Source organism: Trematomus bernacchii, unplaced genomic scaffold (genome assembly GCF_902827165.1).
Source record: "Trematomus bernacchii unplaced genomic scaffold, fTreBer1.1, whole genome shotgun sequence".
In the NCBI taxonomy this organism is placed as follows: domain Eukaryota; kingdom Metazoa; phylum Chordata; class Actinopteri; order Perciformes; family Nototheniidae; genus Trematomus; species Trematomus bernacchii.
In genome coordinates this window covers 964458-985155 of record NW_022987714.1, presented here as the reverse complement: position 1 = coordinate 985155, position 20698 = coordinate 964458, and the positions used below count along the sequence as shown (strand labels likewise).

The 20698-nt window shown below is 40.2% G+C and overlaps 3 protein-coding genes across 3 annotated transcripts; 1 reads left to right on the top strand and 2 right to left on the bottom strand.

Moving 5' to 3' along the window:
* The first annotated feature begins 317 nt into the window (after positions 1-317).
* On the top strand, positions 318-3871 carry LOC117491915 (aromatase). Its single transcript, XM_034142054.1, is given in 10 exon segments — positions 318-373; positions 933-1120; positions 1389-1539; positions 1617-1771; positions 2043-2219; positions 2311-2425; positions 2508-2622; positions 2710-2872; positions 2960-3198; positions 3272-3871. Coding segments are annotated over 9 exon segments (1557 nt in total). The 5' UTR covers positions 318-373; positions 933-987; the 3' UTR covers positions 3581-3871.
* Positions 3872-4388: 517 nt separating this feature from the next.
* Positions 4389-15009, bottom strand: ap4e1 (adaptor related protein complex 4 subunit epsilon 1). The gene is made up of 21 exons (XM_034142022.1): positions 14691-15009; positions 13761-13832; positions 13519-13642; positions 13269-13342; positions 13074-13195; positions 12799-12958; positions 12549-12715; positions 12369-12442; positions 12148-12270; positions 11955-12064; positions 11728-11867; positions 11192-11304; positions 10963-11081; positions 9657-9959; positions 8955-9066; positions 8748-8886; positions 8412-8667; positions 7293-7838; positions 6606-6796; positions 6366-6526; positions 4389-5976 (listed from the first exon to the last, which is right to left on the bottom strand). The coding sequence occupies exons 1-21, from the start codon at positions 14829-14831 to the stop codon at positions 5816-5818; spliced, it is 3408 nt and encodes a 1135-aa protein (XP_033997913.1). The 5' UTR covers positions 14832-15009; the 3' UTR covers positions 4389-5815.
* A 557-nt stretch (positions 15010-15566) lies between these two features.
* Positions 15567-20327, bottom strand: gnb5a (guanine nucleotide binding protein (G protein), beta 5a). Its single transcript, XM_034142063.1, has 11 exons — positions 20124-20327; positions 19454-19590; positions 19250-19291; positions 18577-18653; positions 18352-18484; positions 17852-17995; positions 17664-17755; positions 17370-17418; positions 17183-17279; positions 16728-16894; positions 15567-16626 (listed from the first exon to the last, which is right to left on the bottom strand). Exons 1-11 carry the CDS (start codon positions 20257-20259, stop codon positions 16615-16617), a joined length of 1086 nt encoding a protein of 361 aa, XP_033997954.1. The 5' UTR covers positions 20260-20327; the 3' UTR covers positions 15567-16614.
* Positions 20328-20698: the final 371 nt, after the last annotated feature.

Here is a 20698-nt window from a genome sequence, read left to right as displayed (position 1 = left end):
CCCTCCTCACTGGGTGAATTGGACAGTGGGGTTTCTTTCTTTTGAAGTAATGTGAATAAACCAGAGAAAGATACAGAGTATGAAAGACCTGGGTTTTGCTTTCTTATGAATAAAAAGACTACACTTTCTGGTCCCTTTGAGGCTGCTTTGTGGTTCAGATGTGCGCTGTTATCCTGCCTGTTCACTGTTCGGCCATGTAAAAGTCCTTGTAGCCCCAAGTGGCAGTGTTCCTAAGCAACCAGTAATATAAGGGCTTAACCGAGGATTTATAAACACTATGAGGAGAATTCAATCATCCGGAAAACCAGCGGAAAGACCTGCCTCTTTTCAAACTTTCCTCTCACTCCTCAGGAGCAGGACACTAACAAGAGAAGTAAGTGAAATTATTTGATAACTTGATACATTTTAGAATTTAAATAAATGTTCGTAATAGTAACAAGATGTACATTTAATATATACTATATTTGCTATATCTTTATTTCATTTGATGCTTTTCATCCCTAAATCATTCTTACCTGGTTTATATGTATTTTAATGTTATTTGTCCATGTTATTCTTGTGTGCTGTTATTTTGCTTATTTGTGCTTTGCCTTGCAAATCAATAACATAATAAGTAAATGATTATAATAAATAGATATAAATAATTGTTTTAATAATAAAATAAAAGGTGAAACTCTTGTTTGAATTTAACATTTTGAATATTCTGCCTTGTGTTTCGATGTAGTTCTGCCTCAAATATACTCAGCTAACTGTATATATGCTCTTGGGAGAAGAGACTAATGTTATGAGCATGATAAAACTGCTGTAATGTAAAGAAGAAAAGGTAATAATACATCAGGACAAGAGAATTACAGGGATTAGTAGGGGTAGGCAGTTTAAGGTTGTTCTGTTTTGTAACTAATGGATGAGTTTGTGTTGTCCTCTGGCGAAAGGAGACAGACCTGTATGTGCAGAGGACAGACAGAGTGAGGTGCGTTTGTGAAGAGGATGCAGCCGCTGGAGAAACTCACCTCCATCCTGATGGAGGTTGACTCGGTGTCTGAAATCACCGCCGCCCTTCTTCTTCTTCTGCTGCTGCTCTTCACTGTCTGGAGTCGAACACACCGCTCACATATACCTGGTAAAAGACTTCTGTTCTTATACTTAACTTGTAAAGATTCATCCAATTGTGTACGAAGGACTGCAGGTGTTGGCAGATAGATACGATTTTTAAAATGTTCAGCGTTTTGCATTTTAGTAATCCCAGTAAATGTTCATAATTTAAAGTAAATGTTTCTGCATCATAATAATAACACAATGACATGATAGTTCACTGATTTCCATAAAGTTAGACCTGTGTTTTCACATTGGAGCACACAGTTAATGTATCACCTGTTTCCCTCTGGCAGGTCCTTTCTTCTTGGCAGGGCTCGGTCCTCTCCTCTCCTACAGCCGATTCATCTGGACTGGGATAGGAACAGCAAGCAACTACTACAACAGAAAATATGGCAGCATGGTCCGAGTCTGGATTAATGGCGAGGAGACCCTCATTCTGAGCAGGCAAGTCTACTGAAATAAACAACTCTGTACATTTACCCATTATCTGATGAATCTGTAGTAAGCCAACGCGTCTTCAGGTCCTCAGCAGTGTATCATGTTCTGAAGAGCGCCCACTACACGGCCAGGTTTGGGAGCAAGAAAGGGCTGGAGTGTGTCGGGATGGAGGGGAGGGGGATCATCTTCAACAGCGATGTCCCGCTCTGGAGTAAAGTGAGGACTTATTTTTCTAAAGGTGAGCAATTACCTTACACAAGAGAGTATGGAGTCAACGTTTTTTGGTGCATTATTTCTCCTCTTTCTTTGAAGAAACATCTACGTATACAAAAAATGTAACCAACGTGGACTTTTCACTCAATTAAAAATGTTTTAAGGGGCCCCATTATGCTCAAAGAGAATTCCAATGGATAAAAGGAAAGCTCTCAACAAACATCAAGTGTCTCTTCTGTCATTTCAAACCCCTGCAGATTAAAGTCTGGCAATCACCACTGTCATTTGTTTTACAGCTCTGACAGGCCCCGGCCTCCAGAGGACGGTGGGGGTCTGTGTGAGCTCCACAGCCAAACACCTGGACCGCCTGCAGGAGATGAGCGACCCCTCCCAACACGTGGACGCTCTCAATCTGCTGAGAGCCGTCGTGGTGGAAATCTCCAACAGGCTGTTCCTCAGGGTGCCGCTCAACGGTCAGCTGCAAATGTATAATACAAACTGTGTATCACCTGCCAGCAAACATATCACATTGTTCTCATGTTTTATTGTCTGCTTATAACTCAGAAAAGGACTTGCTGCAGAAAATCCAAAACTACTTTGAGACCTGGCAAACAGTTCTTATAAAGCCTGATATCTTCTTCAAGATTGGATGGCTGTACAACAAGCACAAGACAGCAGCGTAAAGCCGCACATCACAACAACTTAACATCTGCCTCGTGGTTTCTTCAAGATAATCTCTCTGTTCATTTGTGTGCCAACAGCCAGGAGCTGCAAGATGTGATGGAGAGCCTTCTTGAAGAGAAAAGGAAGATGATAAATGAGTCTGAGAAGTTGGATGATGATCGTGACTTTGCAACAGAGCTGATCTTTGCTCAGGTATGTCTCTTTGAATACATCTATTCCACCAGTCCTATAGTTCCCATCCCATGTGTTTGCTGTGTACCTTCATTTTCTTTTGAACAGAACATCGGAGAGCTTTCAGCGGATAACGTCCGGCAGTGCGTGCTGGAGATGGTGATTGCTGCACCTGACACTCTTTCCATCAGCCTCTTCTTCATGCTGATGCTTCTGAAACAAAACCCAGACGTGGAGCTGAGGATAGTGGAGGAGATGAACACTGTTATAAGTGAGTACATGTGTGCTTCATGAATCTCAGTTTCTCTCCAACGAAACTCTTCCAACAAACCTTTTAATGCTGCTTTTTCATTTCCAGGTCAAAAAGATGAAAACATTGATTATCAAAGCTTGAAAGTGCTGGATAGTTTCATTAATGAGTCTTTGAGGTTTCACCCGGTGGTTGACTTCACGATGAGAAAAGCTCTGGAAGATGACAGCATCGATGGCATTCAAATCCCAAAAGGCACCAACATCATTCTCAACATCGGTCTCATGCACAAGTCTGAATTCTTCCCCAAACCAGAGGAGTTCAGCCTGATGAACTTTGACAAAACAGTAAGTCATCAGAACATTACGTGGCTCTGGAAACAGAGACAAAGCCTCAGTGTTTACCTCTTCTGTTTGGCAGGTTCCCAGTCGCTTCTTCCAACCCTTCGGCTGTGGGCCGCGCTCCTGCGTGGGCAAACACATCGCCATGGTGATGATGAAGGCCATCCTGGTGACCTTGTTGTCTCGTTACACCGTGTGTCCTCGCCGCGGCTGCACGCTGGACAGCATCAGGCAGACCAACAACCTGTCGCAGCAGCCGGTGGAGGACGAGCACGGCCTGGCCATGCGCTTCATCCCCCGGACAGCATGAACCCACACAGGAAGCGGCACCGAGACACATGCAGGGGTTAGATTTGAGGAAAACGACTACAAAGTATGTCAAGTATGAAACTGATACAAAAATATTCCTTGGCCAAAATGTAATAAGTTGTAAAAATGCCACAAACATCAGTAACTTCAAAGTTTGTAATTTTGTTTGGAAGTTACATCAGGTGTTTGTACTACCTTGCCATTATTGACCTTTAGCAAACAAGGTTGGAGGTTTTAGCTGATAGAGCAGAGAAGGCTTGCTTTTCCAGCCCTTGGGATACAGTGTAAAAAAAACATGATGGACATGTATACATAGTTTGTTGTCTTGAGGTCACAAAAAAACAATATAAAAGGCAAAAAAAGAAAACTACATGTGTTGCCAACTTGCTTTTGTGTAATTTGCTTTTCACATTAATCCCAGTTCAAACGGACCTGTTCAGATATACTGTTGTTATGTCGTGTAAATATGTGTTAGTGTGTGTTTTCTTTGGAAGCTCAGAGACGCTGTTGATCTGTTTTTAAAATCTCACCCTTGTTTTGTTTTTCTCTGCTGTTTAAGACTCAAGCACAGGCCAAAAAGAAGGTTTGCAGGGATTACCTGAACCGTTTTCAAAAAAGATGTTTGATTTTTCAAACAGGAGAGCAAACCAAATTGCCAAGATTTCTTTTTGACATCATGGGGAAATGAAATGACACCTGGAAAAAATCATGATTGATTTAAGTGTTATTTAGAACATAGGGAGAGGTGCACTTCCTATCCTGTGCACCTCTCATCAGAGTATTATTAACATATGAAAATATTTTCTTTACTGTAATAATGTCTTTTATTTTTTGCTTCCAGCTAATATGTGTGTATTTAATGAATGAATAACAATTGAGTCATAAAGTTTATTTACATGTGTATTTATTCATAAGTTAGCAGAATGCAGTGACAGGCACAACATTGATTTCCTCTGTACCACAGGCACAAATCAAACACGCCTCCTGGCATTAGATCATAAGGCGTTGGGTTAGAGTTGAGTTTCACACACATCGTTAACTTCATGCCGTGCCTGCAGTCAGGACACAGGCGACAAAGAACTTCACTTCAGGTTGAATCAAATAAAACAGGCTGAGACAAGTCAAATCTCTCACAGCACGATCAAATGAAGGAGCACTATGACTTTTTTCTTTCAGAGAAATTATTATAAAATATTTTCTGTAAGAATATAAATCCAATAAATACGTTTTGAATACTGCATTGATACAAAAATATAATAATCAAAGACCACTAAAAATCCACCTTTCAGCGAAACCCACAGAAACATGAATGCATAGATCACCATATCACGAAGAAGGCAGCGTCTGCAAAACATGAGGGAAAACTGAAACGCTCCTCACATTAACGCACAATATGGACATCGAAGAGTTAAATGATCATTGCTATTTTTAAGACAACACACTCTCTTCATAAATGTAAGAAATACGTGTAACGGCTGCATTCAGTGTCAGCATGATGCAGTCCTTAAGACATAGCGACAAACAGGGATGTAAACATTTTCCTTGTGTTTAAACTTCAGCCATAAGGATGAGCAGTTAGAGTGCTTAAAATGTTCCTATCATGGTTTGATTCCTAACCAGGAAAAATACATACATTTCATTTGGTACTGCTAAAAGATCCTTCCTGTGCTTCTCCTCAAGACACCTTATAAATAACATCAAGCAACCCAATGCATGTGTCCTTGTGTCTCAGTGCTTCACTCGGTATCGCCTGTACGTCTTTTCACTGATTACAAATCACTGTTATGATCGTTCTAGCCTAGAAAATAAAGCAGATTGTATATCAATCATTTTACCAATCAGAAAGCAGGACATGATATTTGAGTATTTAGCATGCAGACCAGCAGCACAACACGTACTGTAGAGATTCATGATTTTCCCTTCATACCAAGAAAATGATACTTATTTCCTCCCTAACAGTGTTTCAACCATAGAAGTATTCAAGTCATCATGTAGCCCTGTCAAACATCTTAAGACATTATTGTTATTCTTCAACATCAAACACCCTAAGTAGCTTAAAAACATAATCTCTTGGCCCTGAGGTTATTATTACCAGCCATGCCTTTCAAATTCTGTAAATAATTACACCAGTTCAACGATTACAAATGAATGCTTCATGGACAAAACGTCGTAGTTGTAGTGGAAGAGATAAACATATGGTTAACACTGTCATATAAAGATGAAATGTTGTCTACCTTCCTCTTCAGTGTTTAGGGTCAGGTGATTGTGTTGCTCAGCAGTGTCAGTGTTTGGGGATGCGGGGGGGGGGGGGGGGTCAGTGCTCCTGTAAGGCTCTCTGACAGAAGTACATCAGGCAGTCGGGCAGGTCGGGGACCGGAGAGCGCAGCCACACGGCCAGAGTCCCGGCGTGCAGGCGACAGTGCATCAAACACGGCTGATCCTGCAGGAGACGGCAAGCTACAATGCCCTCCATGCCTGTAAGGACAATTAAAAAGGTTATTTATTCAGCAACACACATATCAATCATTAGTCAAATACTGTATCACATATGTAGGTCAATTTGTAAGTCAATTTGTAGGTCAGTTTGAGATGCCTTCAAATAATAGAAAACAATTCAACAGGTTATTTTAGAAACAGCAGTTACAAGTGGGAATTTGCAAAGGCTGAGACAACGCATTCATTCACAACTTGATGCATTTTCTCACACACACACAACCTTACAATCATTTGACTTCCATGCCTAATTTCAGCCTCCTATGGCAACAGCTGTGACCAACAAAGAGAGGGAAAATCTTGTTGCCTGGACTGACGGAGCAAGCTATGGAGCTGCCGGTTGCCTCAAGAAATGCTAAATGTGTGTTCACCTATGATTTCCACGACATGAAGCTGGAGTTTCTTCTTCAGCACACTCAGAGAAGCTGCGAGAGGTTCAGGGTCGTCACTGATCAGCGTCAGGTTCTGCTTTGTGTCGTGAGAGAAGTCTAGCCACATCGTCCCGTACTCCTCTGTGGACAGGGTCAATGGTCTGAAGAAAACATTTGAAATAACAGTCAGCAACTAACCGTCTCTGCACAGACACTGGGAGAAAAGAAAAAAAGAATCACCTGATGAAGCTGGAGAGAGGCAGTTTGTACGAGAACTGCACCGACTGAGGCGTCCCGACAGGAAACTGGTAAGAAACCGTCCCGACCAGTTCAACGTGGACTGAAGGTCTCTTCACAGACAGGGAGTACTGACACACTGCTACACTGTGGCCCCTCGCCCCCCCCACTGCACCGTCACACTCACAGGACACCTGAAACACACTGCCATTTAATATAATAATAATAATAATAATAATAATAATAATAATAATAATAATAGCAAAGTTGTATCTGTTTGGACTTTTCCTACACAGGGTGCAGCTTAAAGTGCTCAAAGTGGATAAAATAAGCGAGAGAATAAATAAGATAAAATAATAATAATTAAATAAAAGCAACACAGAAATGAGACAGAATTAATAAATACAATAAAAACTAAAAGTAATAAATAAAAAAATACAACTTTTAAAAAAGAGAAATAGATGTGGGATGTTACTAATTAAAAGCGTAGTTAAAAAAGTAGGTTTTAAACTGAAGTTAAAAAAATGTTGACTCATTTTTCTTGGTAAGGTGTTTTTAAGTTTGGGAAAATAGTCAATAAAAGCTTCTTCCCAAATGTTATTTTGAGGGACTTTTGGAATATAAAAAATATATATATGAAAGGCTGATAACTATAAGGCTAAAAGGTAATGTGCTCCATAATTACTGTACCTCAAGTTCATCCGAGTCCAGCTCCAGTAGAATCTGTTGGATGTCAGAGTCAGAGGAGTTGTAGATAAAAACCACCAGCACTAAATCACCCTCTTTCTGCACGTGACAGGCGGAGAGATCCAGGCTTTGGTCGGAGCTCAGAGGAGTGATTTCTGAGTGAGAGAGTCCAGAGAGTTCTGCAGGAAGATAAGAACTGAGCAACAAGTCTTTAGGTGGCTCTTCATGTGGAGCCGGATCAGCTGCAACCAGAGCGTCATCCCCAATGAGAGAGGGGCTGCTTCCCTTCACGTCACTGTCAGGCAGCTCTTCATCACAGGAGCCGTTAGCAGCAGCGAGGCCCTGAGAGAGGGGGGGCGTCTGTTCCAGAGGAGAAACGTCCGGCTCGGAGGTGATGTGGGAGTCCAGGAGGTTGTTACACATCAGGGTATCCACTGTGATCGGAGGAGAGACCAGGGAGTTGGATATGTTCTCGCTGGCACCAGAGGATGAGGCGGGACTTCTGGCTTTTCTTCTGAAGCGCTGGGGTGTCGGCTCAGATTTCCCCATCTGTTATAAAGAAGATGTTATAACAGATGCACTTTCAGAAATACAGTGCAGGATTTTTGGTCTGATATGATGAAAAGATTCACTATATTTGCAAAGGGCTTCAATATCACAGCAGAGTGGGAAATAGAGCTGAAGCAATGAAATTATAAAAAAAATTGTAACTGAATATCTTCAGTAATTTTATGGCTCCAGCATCTCTGATATGAGGATTGTGTTTTTTTTTGTATTATGTTAGATTTTGGAAAAACCATTTAAAGATGTCAGCTTTTCTTGACATTTTATATATGAAAAAATGTCTGATTTAATTGAGGAAATTAATGGCGGATAAATAAATAATAAAATCATTAGTTTGTAAAACATGAATCCTGCATCCCCCTAAATCTAGAATTCTGTGAAGTTGCATTAAGCACCAGATTCTTATGTCACATGTCTGCTGCTGCTTCACAGTAAATGTCTCCAAGTTGCCAAATGAAGACACATAAGTCTTCATTTGATCCGACACTAGAATTATAATATCAGACAAATGTGTGCATTCCCACTTAAACTGAAAAATATAAGAATCCAACATCTCACCAAACACACAGAGCTGTGGGAGCCGAGGCCCACAAACAGCGACGAGGCCAGCTGCTGTTTCTCTAGCTCGGGCTCGGGGGTGGGGGTGTGAGTGGGGGTCTGGCTGTGTGACCCGTCAGCCCCTCCCTGCTGGCTGGGGGACCGGAGGGTACTGGGGACCTCCACGTGGGCTGACACCTCCGCAGGTTCCCTCTGCGCCAGGTAGCCCTCCCTCCCCCACACCCGCTTCACACCATCCAGCTTCAGACTAGAGGAGCTGGTACAGAAATCAAAGTATGAGCATTAGACCAGTCGTGCATTTGTGTGTAAGCTTTTGTTGCGTGTGAGTCTACATACCCTCCTTTGTGAGAGAGGTCATTGCTATTGCCCGACAGCCCGGAGCTGATGGACAGCAGCGTGGGAGACTGTCTGTCTGTGATGCTGCAGGAGGACATGCTGAGGGGCAGGGACAGGCCGTATGGCTCCAGGCTCAGCGCTGAGGAGGACAACACAGTCAGCACAAATAAAAACAAATCTGCCACAATCTGAAGCTCAGTGTCTCACCTTTGGCCTGAGCTAGTTCCTCCTGCCGTTGGTGCGGAGGCTTGTATGGAGCAGCGCCAGCAGCCAACGCCTCTGACACAAACCCATCCAGAAATGAAAGAGAGGAATCCACCTGGAAAACAACACCAACATTATGTTAGGGATAGGGATCCTGAGATCATTCTGAAGAGTTCTGCAGGACTAAAGAAGTTACGTGTGCTTGCAAATCAATATCTTATCAACTCTTAGTTGTGCAACAAAAGACCACAAAATGACTAGAGGAAGCATCTTAAATCGTATTAAGAATATTATTATTGTTCTCTACTTCCATCCGATACTGAATGCAGTTCAATCGAAACCCATCAGACTACTTAAAACATGCCTAAACAGCCGCTTTGATTTCAACTGAAAGGATGATGAAAACAATTATTAATGTAATTAGCTGGTTGTCATGGCGGGCAAGTGCATGCAAGTCCTGTTTCCCCTAACATCAGATAATGAGCACTTAACTCTGCCAGAGAGAATGAACTACAAAGAAACATCATACTCTGTGGTTACAAGAAATACAACTTTTACGATGTTTTTCTTTCCACAAGTTTCAACAGGAGCAGATACAGTGTTTTGATGCAACCTGGTTCTAGGAATACTGATGGAAAACAACATCACATTGATAAATGCCCTACAATTGAACATCATTATTGTAGTTCTGCAGCCCCATGTTACCTCCAGGGGCTCCAGGCCGGTGTGTCGGGGTAACACCTGGGCTCGTAGCTCCGGGTCCTGGCTGAGGTGCTGCAGCTCCTGGGCCCTCTGCCTCAGCACCGTGTCCAGAGAGCTGCTGTATGTCTCAGAGACCCCCCGGGCCACAGAGACACCGGCCCCCCCCTCACAGAGCTTAGTCATGGCCATGAGGACCCAGCTCTTAGTCTCACTGCTGGTGGTCTTCATGTCCAACAGCTTGGCCAGCAGCCTCAGGACTGTGTCCATTTCAAGGTCCGCTCTCAAACAGGAGTATTCCCCAAGGACCTGTGCATGGCAGAGGGGGGGGGGGGCAAACCTTTAGTGTATTAATCAGTCAATGTGGAAGGAAAGGGTAAAAAGTAGTATTGTTGGTGATTGTTTTAAGTTTTAACTGTGACTTTGTGTATTCTTGTGTCATTCCTGTGAAAATGAGTTCCTTGGTCTCAATTTTAACACTTAAAAGTATGCTTATGATCTTGCTGGACATGTTTGAAACTCTTGGTCTGGCTCTTGTCTTGTAAGACTTCTTAAGAGCCCGTGAGCTTCCTGAAATCTTGACTGATCATCCACCAGGAGACACACCAGCATGACTCTGCTTTTATCGTCTGGGGCCTAAAACTATGATATTAATTCCCTATCTGAGTAACTTAGGCCACTAACTATTTAAGATATTTTAGAGAACTTCCACGTTTAAATTATATGGTTTCTCTAAGGCAGTGCTTCTCAAAGTGTGGTCCGCGGACAACATTTCACATTTGAAATAAATAAATACATTTAAGTTTTCTGCACTCTCGTGGAAATATCTCCGCAATGGAGCGAGCTTAAGTTTCACTTTCGATTGCATGATATAGCCCAGCGCAACACCTTCATCACACATGCTGCCACTTGTTTGTACCATTTTCAGGCTATTTGTAATCTGTTCTAGAAAAACGATGTGATTTTAGATATTTGTGGAGTTAGGTGGTCCGCGAGTGTTTTTGTATTGGTTAAGTGGTCCTTGGTATGAAAAAGTTTGAGAAACACTGCTCTAAGGGGATTGCAGTATAACATTTATTTTTTATTTTACTGCATTTTATTCTAAACTGTCTGAAAACCTAATTCCTCCTGGGGACCAAAAAGTCTTCCTGTTCTGATTCTGTATGTTATCTTCTTTTAAATGCCTGCATATTGTGAAGTTATAAGTAGAGTATGAATTAAACCAGACCCTTATGGTTACGCTGCTTTTTGTTCTTCTTTTTATCATTTCAGAACATTTATACAGACTGCTCTTTGTGCAACCAGCACTCACCCAGCTGATGACTTGGAGGAAGCGCTGAGGCAGTTTGCCAGGCTCTCCTTGCAGCAGAGAAACATACGAATCCACAGCAAACAGCCTCAACTTCCTGTCTTCCTCCACGCTGTCAAACCCTGGGTCATTAGAGGAAACCATTGCATTACAAAATGATAATAAACGTCGGTATCAAATGACTGAACTGAAACAGAACAACAAACACACAATAAGTGTTGGGGTATCTCACCCTCAGACAGCAGTTTCAGGAAACTGTTGGGGATGTCCGGCTGCATCGTGTCTCCTCCCACTGAAAACACCGTGCTCATGGTCTCAATGAACCACTCATTGTCCGGTGCATATGTATAACGGTTCATAGGAAAACATTAACACAATAAATACGAACAAGCAAGGGATAAATAATGATTAACAGAGTTTGTAACCCTCTCTATTTGAAAAACCAAAAGGTTTGTTTGTCAAGATCGTGAGCTTCCAATTGTCTGAAACAATACTGTATGTTGGTTGGAATAGGCCTGATTAATTGCCTCTTTGTTCTGAGTTGAGGTACATTAGGAACCTTATCTTTTAGGAAAGTTACTTTTCTCCACGATGAAGTTATACAATGCAAAATGTGCTTCTTGAATCAGAAAAGCAATTCCAGTTGGAGGCTCTTATTTCAACAAGTATAGCAGCGTCGTTATGTGACTGGTGTACTTCACAATTTTCTTTCCATTTTCTGGGAGCAGTGGGCCACCAAAAGATAAAAATACATGTATTAAAGGATATTTTTCCGCCAGTTCTGCCACCTTCCCCACCAGGTCAATGGTGGTGTAGTCGTCTTTGTTGATGCGCAGAAACTCCAGCATCTTATCCACGATGACTGTGACATTCTGGGCGTTGGTGATCCGAAAGAGTAACTCCAGAGTCTACAAGAGAACAGAACAAGAACTATAATGCTGCAAGCCCGCCATACTAAGACACCTAAATCCAGACTCCAGCAGTATCTGCCTCACCTCACGCTTGATGATGAGGTCGGGGTGATCGAGACACTCGATGATGGTCATCTGATGCTGCAGGGCCAGTTTGGGATCCTGCTGGACCACGTAGGTGAGGGCCTTCAAGCCTACAGAAGCAATTCAGAAAACAGTTACTACAGTGTACATCTGAAATCCTGATTGTTGGAGAAACACATCATTTTAATCTTACCGAGATATTTGAGATTAATCTTCGGTGACAGAACAAAGTTGCCAATGCACTTTGCAGCTTTTTCCAAAAGTTCCGATTTGGGATGAATTGTGTAAATACATTTTACACACTCAAATAATATTGCTGTAAATATAAACAGATTTCAACAAGTCATTAAAGACATTACTGAAATTATTTCACACAACCAAATGTACCAAAGCAGTATTTGAAATGTCACATACCATAGGTGATGTTATGATTAATCTCTGCTCTTCGCAAAGACTCGTCGAGGACTTCATACATGATCTCACTTGTACTGTCAAAATAATAACAGACTCAAAACATGTACTTGCAAGCATTTGAGCACAAAAACATCAAGGCATAACCCGCAGATTCTTGGGCAGAAAATAATGAATATTTACCTCTGGTCATTCTTCCCAAGTAAGCACAGTATTCTGAGGAGCTGAATTTGCAGCCATGGAGCAGGAACACTGTGATAGTTAAAATCCATGGGCAGTTTTCCTCCCACCACTTGCTTCAGTATGGTGACAAAACTTGTCGTCAGGTCCTTATAACCTTCTGGATTCTCCTGTAAGAAAAATAAAAAACCAGTGATGAAACTGTCATCAGTAAATCAAAACAGAAATTCCAGAGTCTAGAAAAATGTATTACCTCGATCAGCTGTAAGTAGATGTGTAGTGAAGCCGTCATGACGCCGGGATCCTTGTCACACAGAGCTTTGCGAAACTTGTTGTGGATGTGTTGAACTTGATTCGGTGCTATTAAGTAGAATTTATACAGTGCCAGGACTGCTTTTCTTCGAATGATTTCCCTTCAAAAAGTTAGAAGAAACCCTTACAATCAAAAGATTTAGGCAGATTTTTCATGTTGTAGTTGAACACATATTGGTATCTACATAGACTTGAAAGTCAACGAGCATTTCTTACTTTGGGTGATTTAGTTTCTCCTCCACCAGAGGAAGGATTGCAGGAATCATATCTTTGGGAAACATCTGGCTGACAACAGTTAGAGCCATGCACACTTCAATGAGGTTTGTGCTCTGAAGATCCTGGAAACACAAAATACATCAACACCTTGTGGAAACACAGCAGATAACACATGCTGTAATACCAAACACCTACCTTTAATACAGTGTTCACAAGAAGAAGAAGCAGCTCATGGCTTTCATTCAGAAACAAAGACACAGCGAGATAACCTAAAAGTCAGACGCATAGAATTATCTTTCTGCCTAAAGCACTATAGGAAGAAGCAATGAACTATGGTCAAAAAAAGGTTTAAAAGTGATACTTATTTAACTTAAAAAAATGCTATTCATGAGATTTAGTCAGTATTGCAAAAACATGAATGAGTAATAATGTCAAAAGAACATACCGACTCTTTTCTCCAGAGCAGTGCCTTGTTGAGCCAGTTTGATGGCATGAATATAGCTGAACGAAGCCTCATAGCCGAGCATTTCACAGTAGATCGCTCTCACCATGAGCTCCTTCATCTGCCTCTGAATCAGATTATGACACAAGGAAGAAGTGAACAAAAATATCTATCATTTTAGACATCAATGGACCTATTTCAATTATTTGTGACCAAATAAAATTGGAAAAAGAGGAGATTTGTACCATGGATGTGTTGGGGGAGGAAACTTGTTCTTTGATGGATGTTAGCTCACGTTGAATCAGTTTTTCCTCCTCCTGTAAAAGGAGTAACACAATTATTATCACATACAGAGAAAATGCTTGTTTATGTTGATAAACGATGACATACTTCAGCTGATGAACTACATATCAGAATCTCAAAAGTATTAAACAACTTTTGTGGTGACGTTATTAAGTCAGATATTATTTGGTGATGTTATCTCTGACATAGTCTGATCTGTATTTAAAAAATATTTAAAAATAAAGTTGTTAATAAATCAACCAAAACAAATACAAAAACCGTTTTCTTTACCATAGCATGGCCTAGTTACTAGTACGTTATGCTAGTGTACAATGAAAGACAAGTTCTAGTGACTTAAGCGATAGACAATGCTTCAAAGTGAACATTAGTTATTATGTCTAGTTAATAACATTGACTGTGTAACTCATTCCTGATTGGTGCGTTCAGGTGTGTGTGGGAAACTACAAAACCAAGGACTTTAGAATAACAACAGCAGCAACACTTTTTAATAACGTTCATATTTTCCTTCAGGATTAACTTTTCTGCAACCCAGTGTGTGAATGCAAAGCATAGTGGCAGCTGACTCTTAACACACTTAATATATCTGGGTTTATAACAAGCTTATCAACGCACCAGCAATAACAAGTTTTAAAAATAGTCCCAGCTCTGATTTCACCTGTGGTAGCACGTGATAATAACAACAACAGAAAGGTTGTCTATAAATCACTCCAACACGTAAGGAATATAATAGAAACAGAATATAAAAGCCATTCAGTAAGTAGATTAAAACACAAATGCCTCTTTTTTAGTTAGCCCTAAGCTAACGTTAGAGCACATGATCAACAACACACATCTTATTCATCCTAAGCTCCAGTTTTTGGTGAAAGACTCACATGTTTGGAGGTCAGCTCGGTGATCCCTCTGATGAGGTTTCCTAGCTTCGAGCTGGAGGACAGTTTATTGGATCCAGGCAGGGAGTCTAGAGACAGCAGACCCGGCAGAGCTGTCAGGGTTTTCTCCACAACATCGCTCATTTTGTCACCGAGAAGAGGGTCCTGGAAGCAGGTTTGTTTCTTTCTTAATACACTTATTTAATCATCTATCCATCTCAGTAAGAGTTTCGTAAACAGAGTCAGGGAAAGTCTATTGTTAAACAGTTAAAAATATCATAAGAGGTAAAATGCTAGCTTGCAAGTCGGCCATTGTTTTGATTCAGCAGACTGGCCAGTGGCCAAGGCTGGGTGGTGATGTCACTTCCGTTTGTGTTTAGGGAACTTTATTTAAACCTTCAAGGGAGACACAACAGGGAATTGGTAAACTCTTTAACTAATAGATATTAACATGACCTTTCCCGTTCGATTACTTACATTACATAAGTTACCTTACCCATTAAATTGTTTGTTTAAATGTGCAAATGATTAATGCTAATGTAACGTCCGAGGTGCTTACACTAATTTGCATGGATTTCCAGAAAAGAGATCTGAACAGGAGGGATTTTTTGGATATCTCTTTTATTACTTCGTAAATTATCCTGTCATCAACAATACAATAAAAAAAGCATAGACTCAAAAAAGTGTATTAAAAAAAGACACCTTAATGTGTATTTTGGTTCTTATTGTCTGAAAGATGACATGTTATGGAAGCAAAATAGAACAAAAACTCTAAATTAACCAGTGCATTAAACAGAAACAGTGGCTGAAAAGTTAAAATAGATCAGTAGAATAAACTAAAAGAATACAATAAGGTAGAGAACAATAAATACAAAGGGATGATATTCAAAACTCAGTTTATTATGTTTTGTAATACTTTAATAAACAGTCCCTTTATTAACTGTACACTTAACTACAATAAAATAATTACATTAAATATGAAATTACAGCCATTGGACAACTGCATGAGAACATTCTATGAATTTAAACATGTTTTTATATATTAGTATTTAAATATCTAGAGGGCGACCAAAGGTTCAGGGTGTTTGTAGTTACTAAATGTGCACATAGAGCAGGACATAACAGAAGGATGAGAGGTAAACCTTTGAAAATCATAAGGAAGGGAAATCATCAGCATGTATTGTAGGTTTACCTGTAAACATGTGCTTTTTTTAGAATAATATCGGCAGGTGAGTTGCTGTCAAGGCTTCTTGGGCGCACTGGGTGTGGAATTAGATATATTTCCATCTTAAATAAATCACAATTCTTTAATTTTGTTCACAATATATTATAGGCCAATGCTCCTTCATGTCAAATTCTATTCATAACTTATATTGATTCATTTCGACAAGCCAATCTAAACATCCTCACTTCTAATACTCCCATCGCGATACATTTTTGGTCTCAAAACATGTCATAAAAACCCTCAGTGCTTTTCCTACAGATGCGTTTTGTTCCTAGTATCCCATTTTCTTCTACAGACTGCATTCCTCCATTATTTATTGTGTGCAAAAAAACAAATTATTAAATAAGTAATGTCCTTTATGTGGGCACATACAATACATCACTTTATTGTATCACTTCTATCCTAGACTGACGCTAGTCACTACCAATGATATTTTCTGTAATATACATTTTTCATCTTGAGTTTTAAGTACGTCTGTGCAATTTTCTTTTGAAACATACCGTACAAGCGCGTGCCATTTGGATACATTTTCTCTCTGAAATATGTAAATCTACCATGGCCATGAGACTGGAGTATATACAATGCTATTAATATGCCCTATGTGCAACCAAAACTGAGTCTCTATCTCTGTGATTGTACTCTAGCAAACAGAAACGTTGGTGTTTCTCAGTAGGTCTGTCTACCGTTTATTCCTCTTCATCCTCAAGCCCAGATCTGGAAGAATCAACAGAACACAATTAGATTTCTCCCCAGAAATGTCACTACACATTGCAAAGCTGTCGGATCAGATAATATTAATAACGGACGTCTCATACCCGAAGAGTGTGGTCCCAGGAACCTGTGCAGAAGGACGTCCCATCCGGGGAAACACGCAGCGTACTGACGCGGTTCTCATGTCCGAACAGAATAGAGACCCGTGTTCCTTTGAGAACATCCCAAACATTTATGGTGTAGTCGTTATAGCCAGCGAACAGTAGCCGCCCTGAAAGAGTAAAGAATAAACATTAATCATTTTAACTCTAATAAACAAAATAAATCATTTTCTAAGCTGTTTGGTAGATGTTATGAAAGATATGACACATAAAAGAAGAAAACAATTCTATTTAACAATAGGAAACACGGTTCAAAGTAGAAAACCAACAAAATAATGTAAAAAATTGAATTAATTATTTGATTATTATGAAGATGCCATTTATAGAAGTTACCACACTTAGCTCTTACTGAATACCTAATCTTATGTAATATCACCAAACCAGTGTTTATATCTTACCACTGAGAGAGAAATCCACACTGGAGACCCCAAATATGATGCTCTCTTTGGAATAAATCGCCACTTCTCTGTCTGCCCTTAAGTCATACAGGCGGCACTGAAACAAAGGTCAATGTTTTAAAGTTAATAAGATCACTTCAAATGTTTTAAAGTGCACTAAAGTACACAGTAAGTATCTTATACTTACTGTAGCATCATCTGAGCCAGATGCAAATGCATCCCCACTGGGATAGTATCTATTCAAAAAGAAACAGACACTTAAGACCAAATACTTCTGTTTTGATAAGATTTAAATTTAACTGACTTTTAGCGACTCCCAGTGGTGGTATGAATAATAATACTGCATCTTAGAATGAATTAGCTAAAGCATACAATTTAAACCTAAATTGAAAAATGTTTTCTACAAACAAAAACATTGTATATCAGAGCAACTAAAAAAATGTAATTAAAAAATAGCTTTTTACACCTAAAAAGTACCTACCGCACACTATTTATGTCTGATTCATGAGTTTCAAAGGACTGAATACACTGCCCTGAGCGCATGTCCCATACATTGGCCTTCTTATCACAGCCCTGCAACAACAGAGAATAAAGCAGAATATGACCAACTATTTAAAATAATTCAGAAAAGTTTAAATAGTAAGTAGCTGTAGTGAAGGGTTTTCTCACCCCTGAAACAAACGTGTTCCCAGTCTCGGAGGGGGCCAGGTCCAGACAGAGCACGTCTGCTGCGTGTCCATGGAAACTCTGCAACAGCTGACCACTCTCAACATCCCACAATGCACATGTCCCGTCCCCGCTGGACGTCAGGATCTTTAACATAAGCAGAAAATGAGGAGGAAGGAAACTGGCTACTCTGAAGATCAGTAAAAGTCTATGTGGGCTAGCAAAGTGCTATAAATGGATTGTCTTTGTCGTGTTAAACATCATGTGACCAGGACATAAAACCAGGAGCAGCTGTGAATTATTAACAAAGTGGGGGAGCTTCTTCCACTGGAATACTGAAGGCAGTGATTTCTGATTAATTATGAGAGAAATAGGAAGGAAGAAAAGCAGCTGTTTTTGCAAGACATTTTAATTGGTAGAAAACATGTATTATCTTTCCAACTGATATTTCTATAAACATTTGAATTACTAGATGTGTTTTTGTGTTTGATGGATATTCTCACCTGCATGTCTGAGTTGGTGAAGCTGCAGGCTGACAGGTAGTTTGTGTGCATGGCCACCGACTTCTTCTTAGCAGCCAAGTTCTCATTCTTGTCCAGAGACAGAGGATACACTGAGCATTTATTATCCAGGCCCCTGCGAAAAGAAGATAACCCCAGTCAAAAAAAAAGGGAAATCCAGACAGATAATAGTCACATTTGGATCATCACGTGTACGAAGGCACTCACCCACATGCTACAGCACAGCCGGAGGGGGCGTAGGCGCAGGCCATCACCCAGGTGCAGGGCATTGTCACAGCATGCTCCTAATAAATATCAAAAGACACAGCTGCATGAGTCGCGCCGGGACAGTCAGATGAATCAGATCAATTCAAATCAAATCATTACAGCAGAACATGAAGCTTTGGTTACACATTATTGTTGTTGTAGTTTTTCCAGAAGCAAAAATGTTAAATATAATTTACTATCACTATTGTACATTCCAGTTTTTAATGAATTTATAATTAACTTTATTTTCAAAGCTATTTACACACACATATTCGTTAATATGTGCCTGTTGTCTTTTCAGATTTGCAGTTTCTGGACAAAGTCACGTTAAATTAATAGGTGTCACTAATTTAGAGTAAATAATAGTTTATTATAATGTTTAAGAGCTTTATGATTTTTGCTATAACATGCTAATATTCCTATATTTACTGGATGCATACATTGTTATGAAGTTTTTTTCTTTGAATGTCATATTTTACTTCCAAAGTTTTGTTGCATACATTTTTTTCAAATAAATAGATCAGAAAATGAAAAACAATGGTTGACTTTGTGAAAATCCTTTTCTTAAAAATCTCAACATTTTAGTAAAAGGGTTCTGTAATAAAACACAGGTATGTTGAAAAATAGACATTACCTTATTGGTGGTGAAAGCATCCCAAACGATCACTTTCCCATCCTGCAAAGAGATTAGAACAAGATCGATATAAAACAAATTGACTGTAGGCCACATGCAATTCTAAACCAGCTCTCAAACGAACTATTAGAGATTGAAAATATGGACTAATCACTAAAGCATAAAAGTCAGCAGGAGCTTAAAGAGTGTTACAGAGTGTGTTACCTGAGAGGAGCTCACGATCCTCCTCTTGTCCTTACACCAGTCCATACACAGGACTTTGTTCCCATGGCCCTTCAGAGTCCTCCGGGTCTTCATCACAAACTGACCCAGCCCCTCCACCTTCTCTGCCACCTGATGTACTGTAAACACACACAGACACACACAAACACACACACACAGACACAGAATGTACAGTACATTAAACACTGTTTACATCCTGGATTAATTTGTCCAGAAGCAATAATAAGGATTAGGCCAACCATCAAGAGAGCAATATTTTCATCTTTGCATAATCATGTCCTCAAATAGCTCATGTGAGCATCTCATGAAGCAGCATAACAAGAGACTGTTTCTATGATTATTTCCTACAGCTTATTTTACATTTTCCATTAAGGCAAGCTGAGACATGATTGGTCAAAAAGCACAACATAGTAGAAAAGCAGTGGGCTGTAGAATGGGGAAGCAAACAAACAGCCTTCTCAGGTCGCCTGTCAAATATCTCAGGTACCGTCAAGCCTACCAGGTCAATAACAATCAGACACATTAACGCCTCTGTCAAAGTGGGCGTAAACAAATCCAGATAAACAGATTAATAAAGAGATGTTTTTCTGTGATTCGTCCCGTCACACTGAGCGCAGCGGAGACTCGAGGCCTCTCCATTTTCAGCACTCACGCTCGACATCGTGCAGCTTCGCTCTCTCCTCCTCCAGCTTCGACTTCAGCGTCTCCGACTCCGTTTTCAGATGCACGAGAGTCTCGTTCAGCTGTACCTCCTGTGTCGCCATTTCAGGGATGAGAGGGGATCTCATATATTTCCTTTGTGCAGGCAGCGATCGGCAGCGAAAAGGCTTAAAGCAGAGCTAACAGCTGATGCTGCTGTCATGACGTCACAGGGAGAAGATGCTCCTCCGGTTTCCAGATGGAGGAGGAAGAGGAGGAGGAGGAGGAGGGTCCTGCATCCTGGTGATGCTGTTGCTACATCCTCAGCAGCTCCACTATTCTACCACTGAATAATGCATTTAAATAGTTCCGACATGGAAAACCCAATACTGTTTGTTGCTGATTCAAAATCACAGCAGCAGATAAAGGCAAATATGTTTATGGAATCAATTATGCAGCAAACATGTTTTCATATTAAATAGATGTAACAAGAAATGTATCTTTAAAAATATATTATGTTATATACTCTTCTGTTTTAGTTAATTATTTAAAATCTTCCAACATGGAACTCTAGGTTTTTAACATATA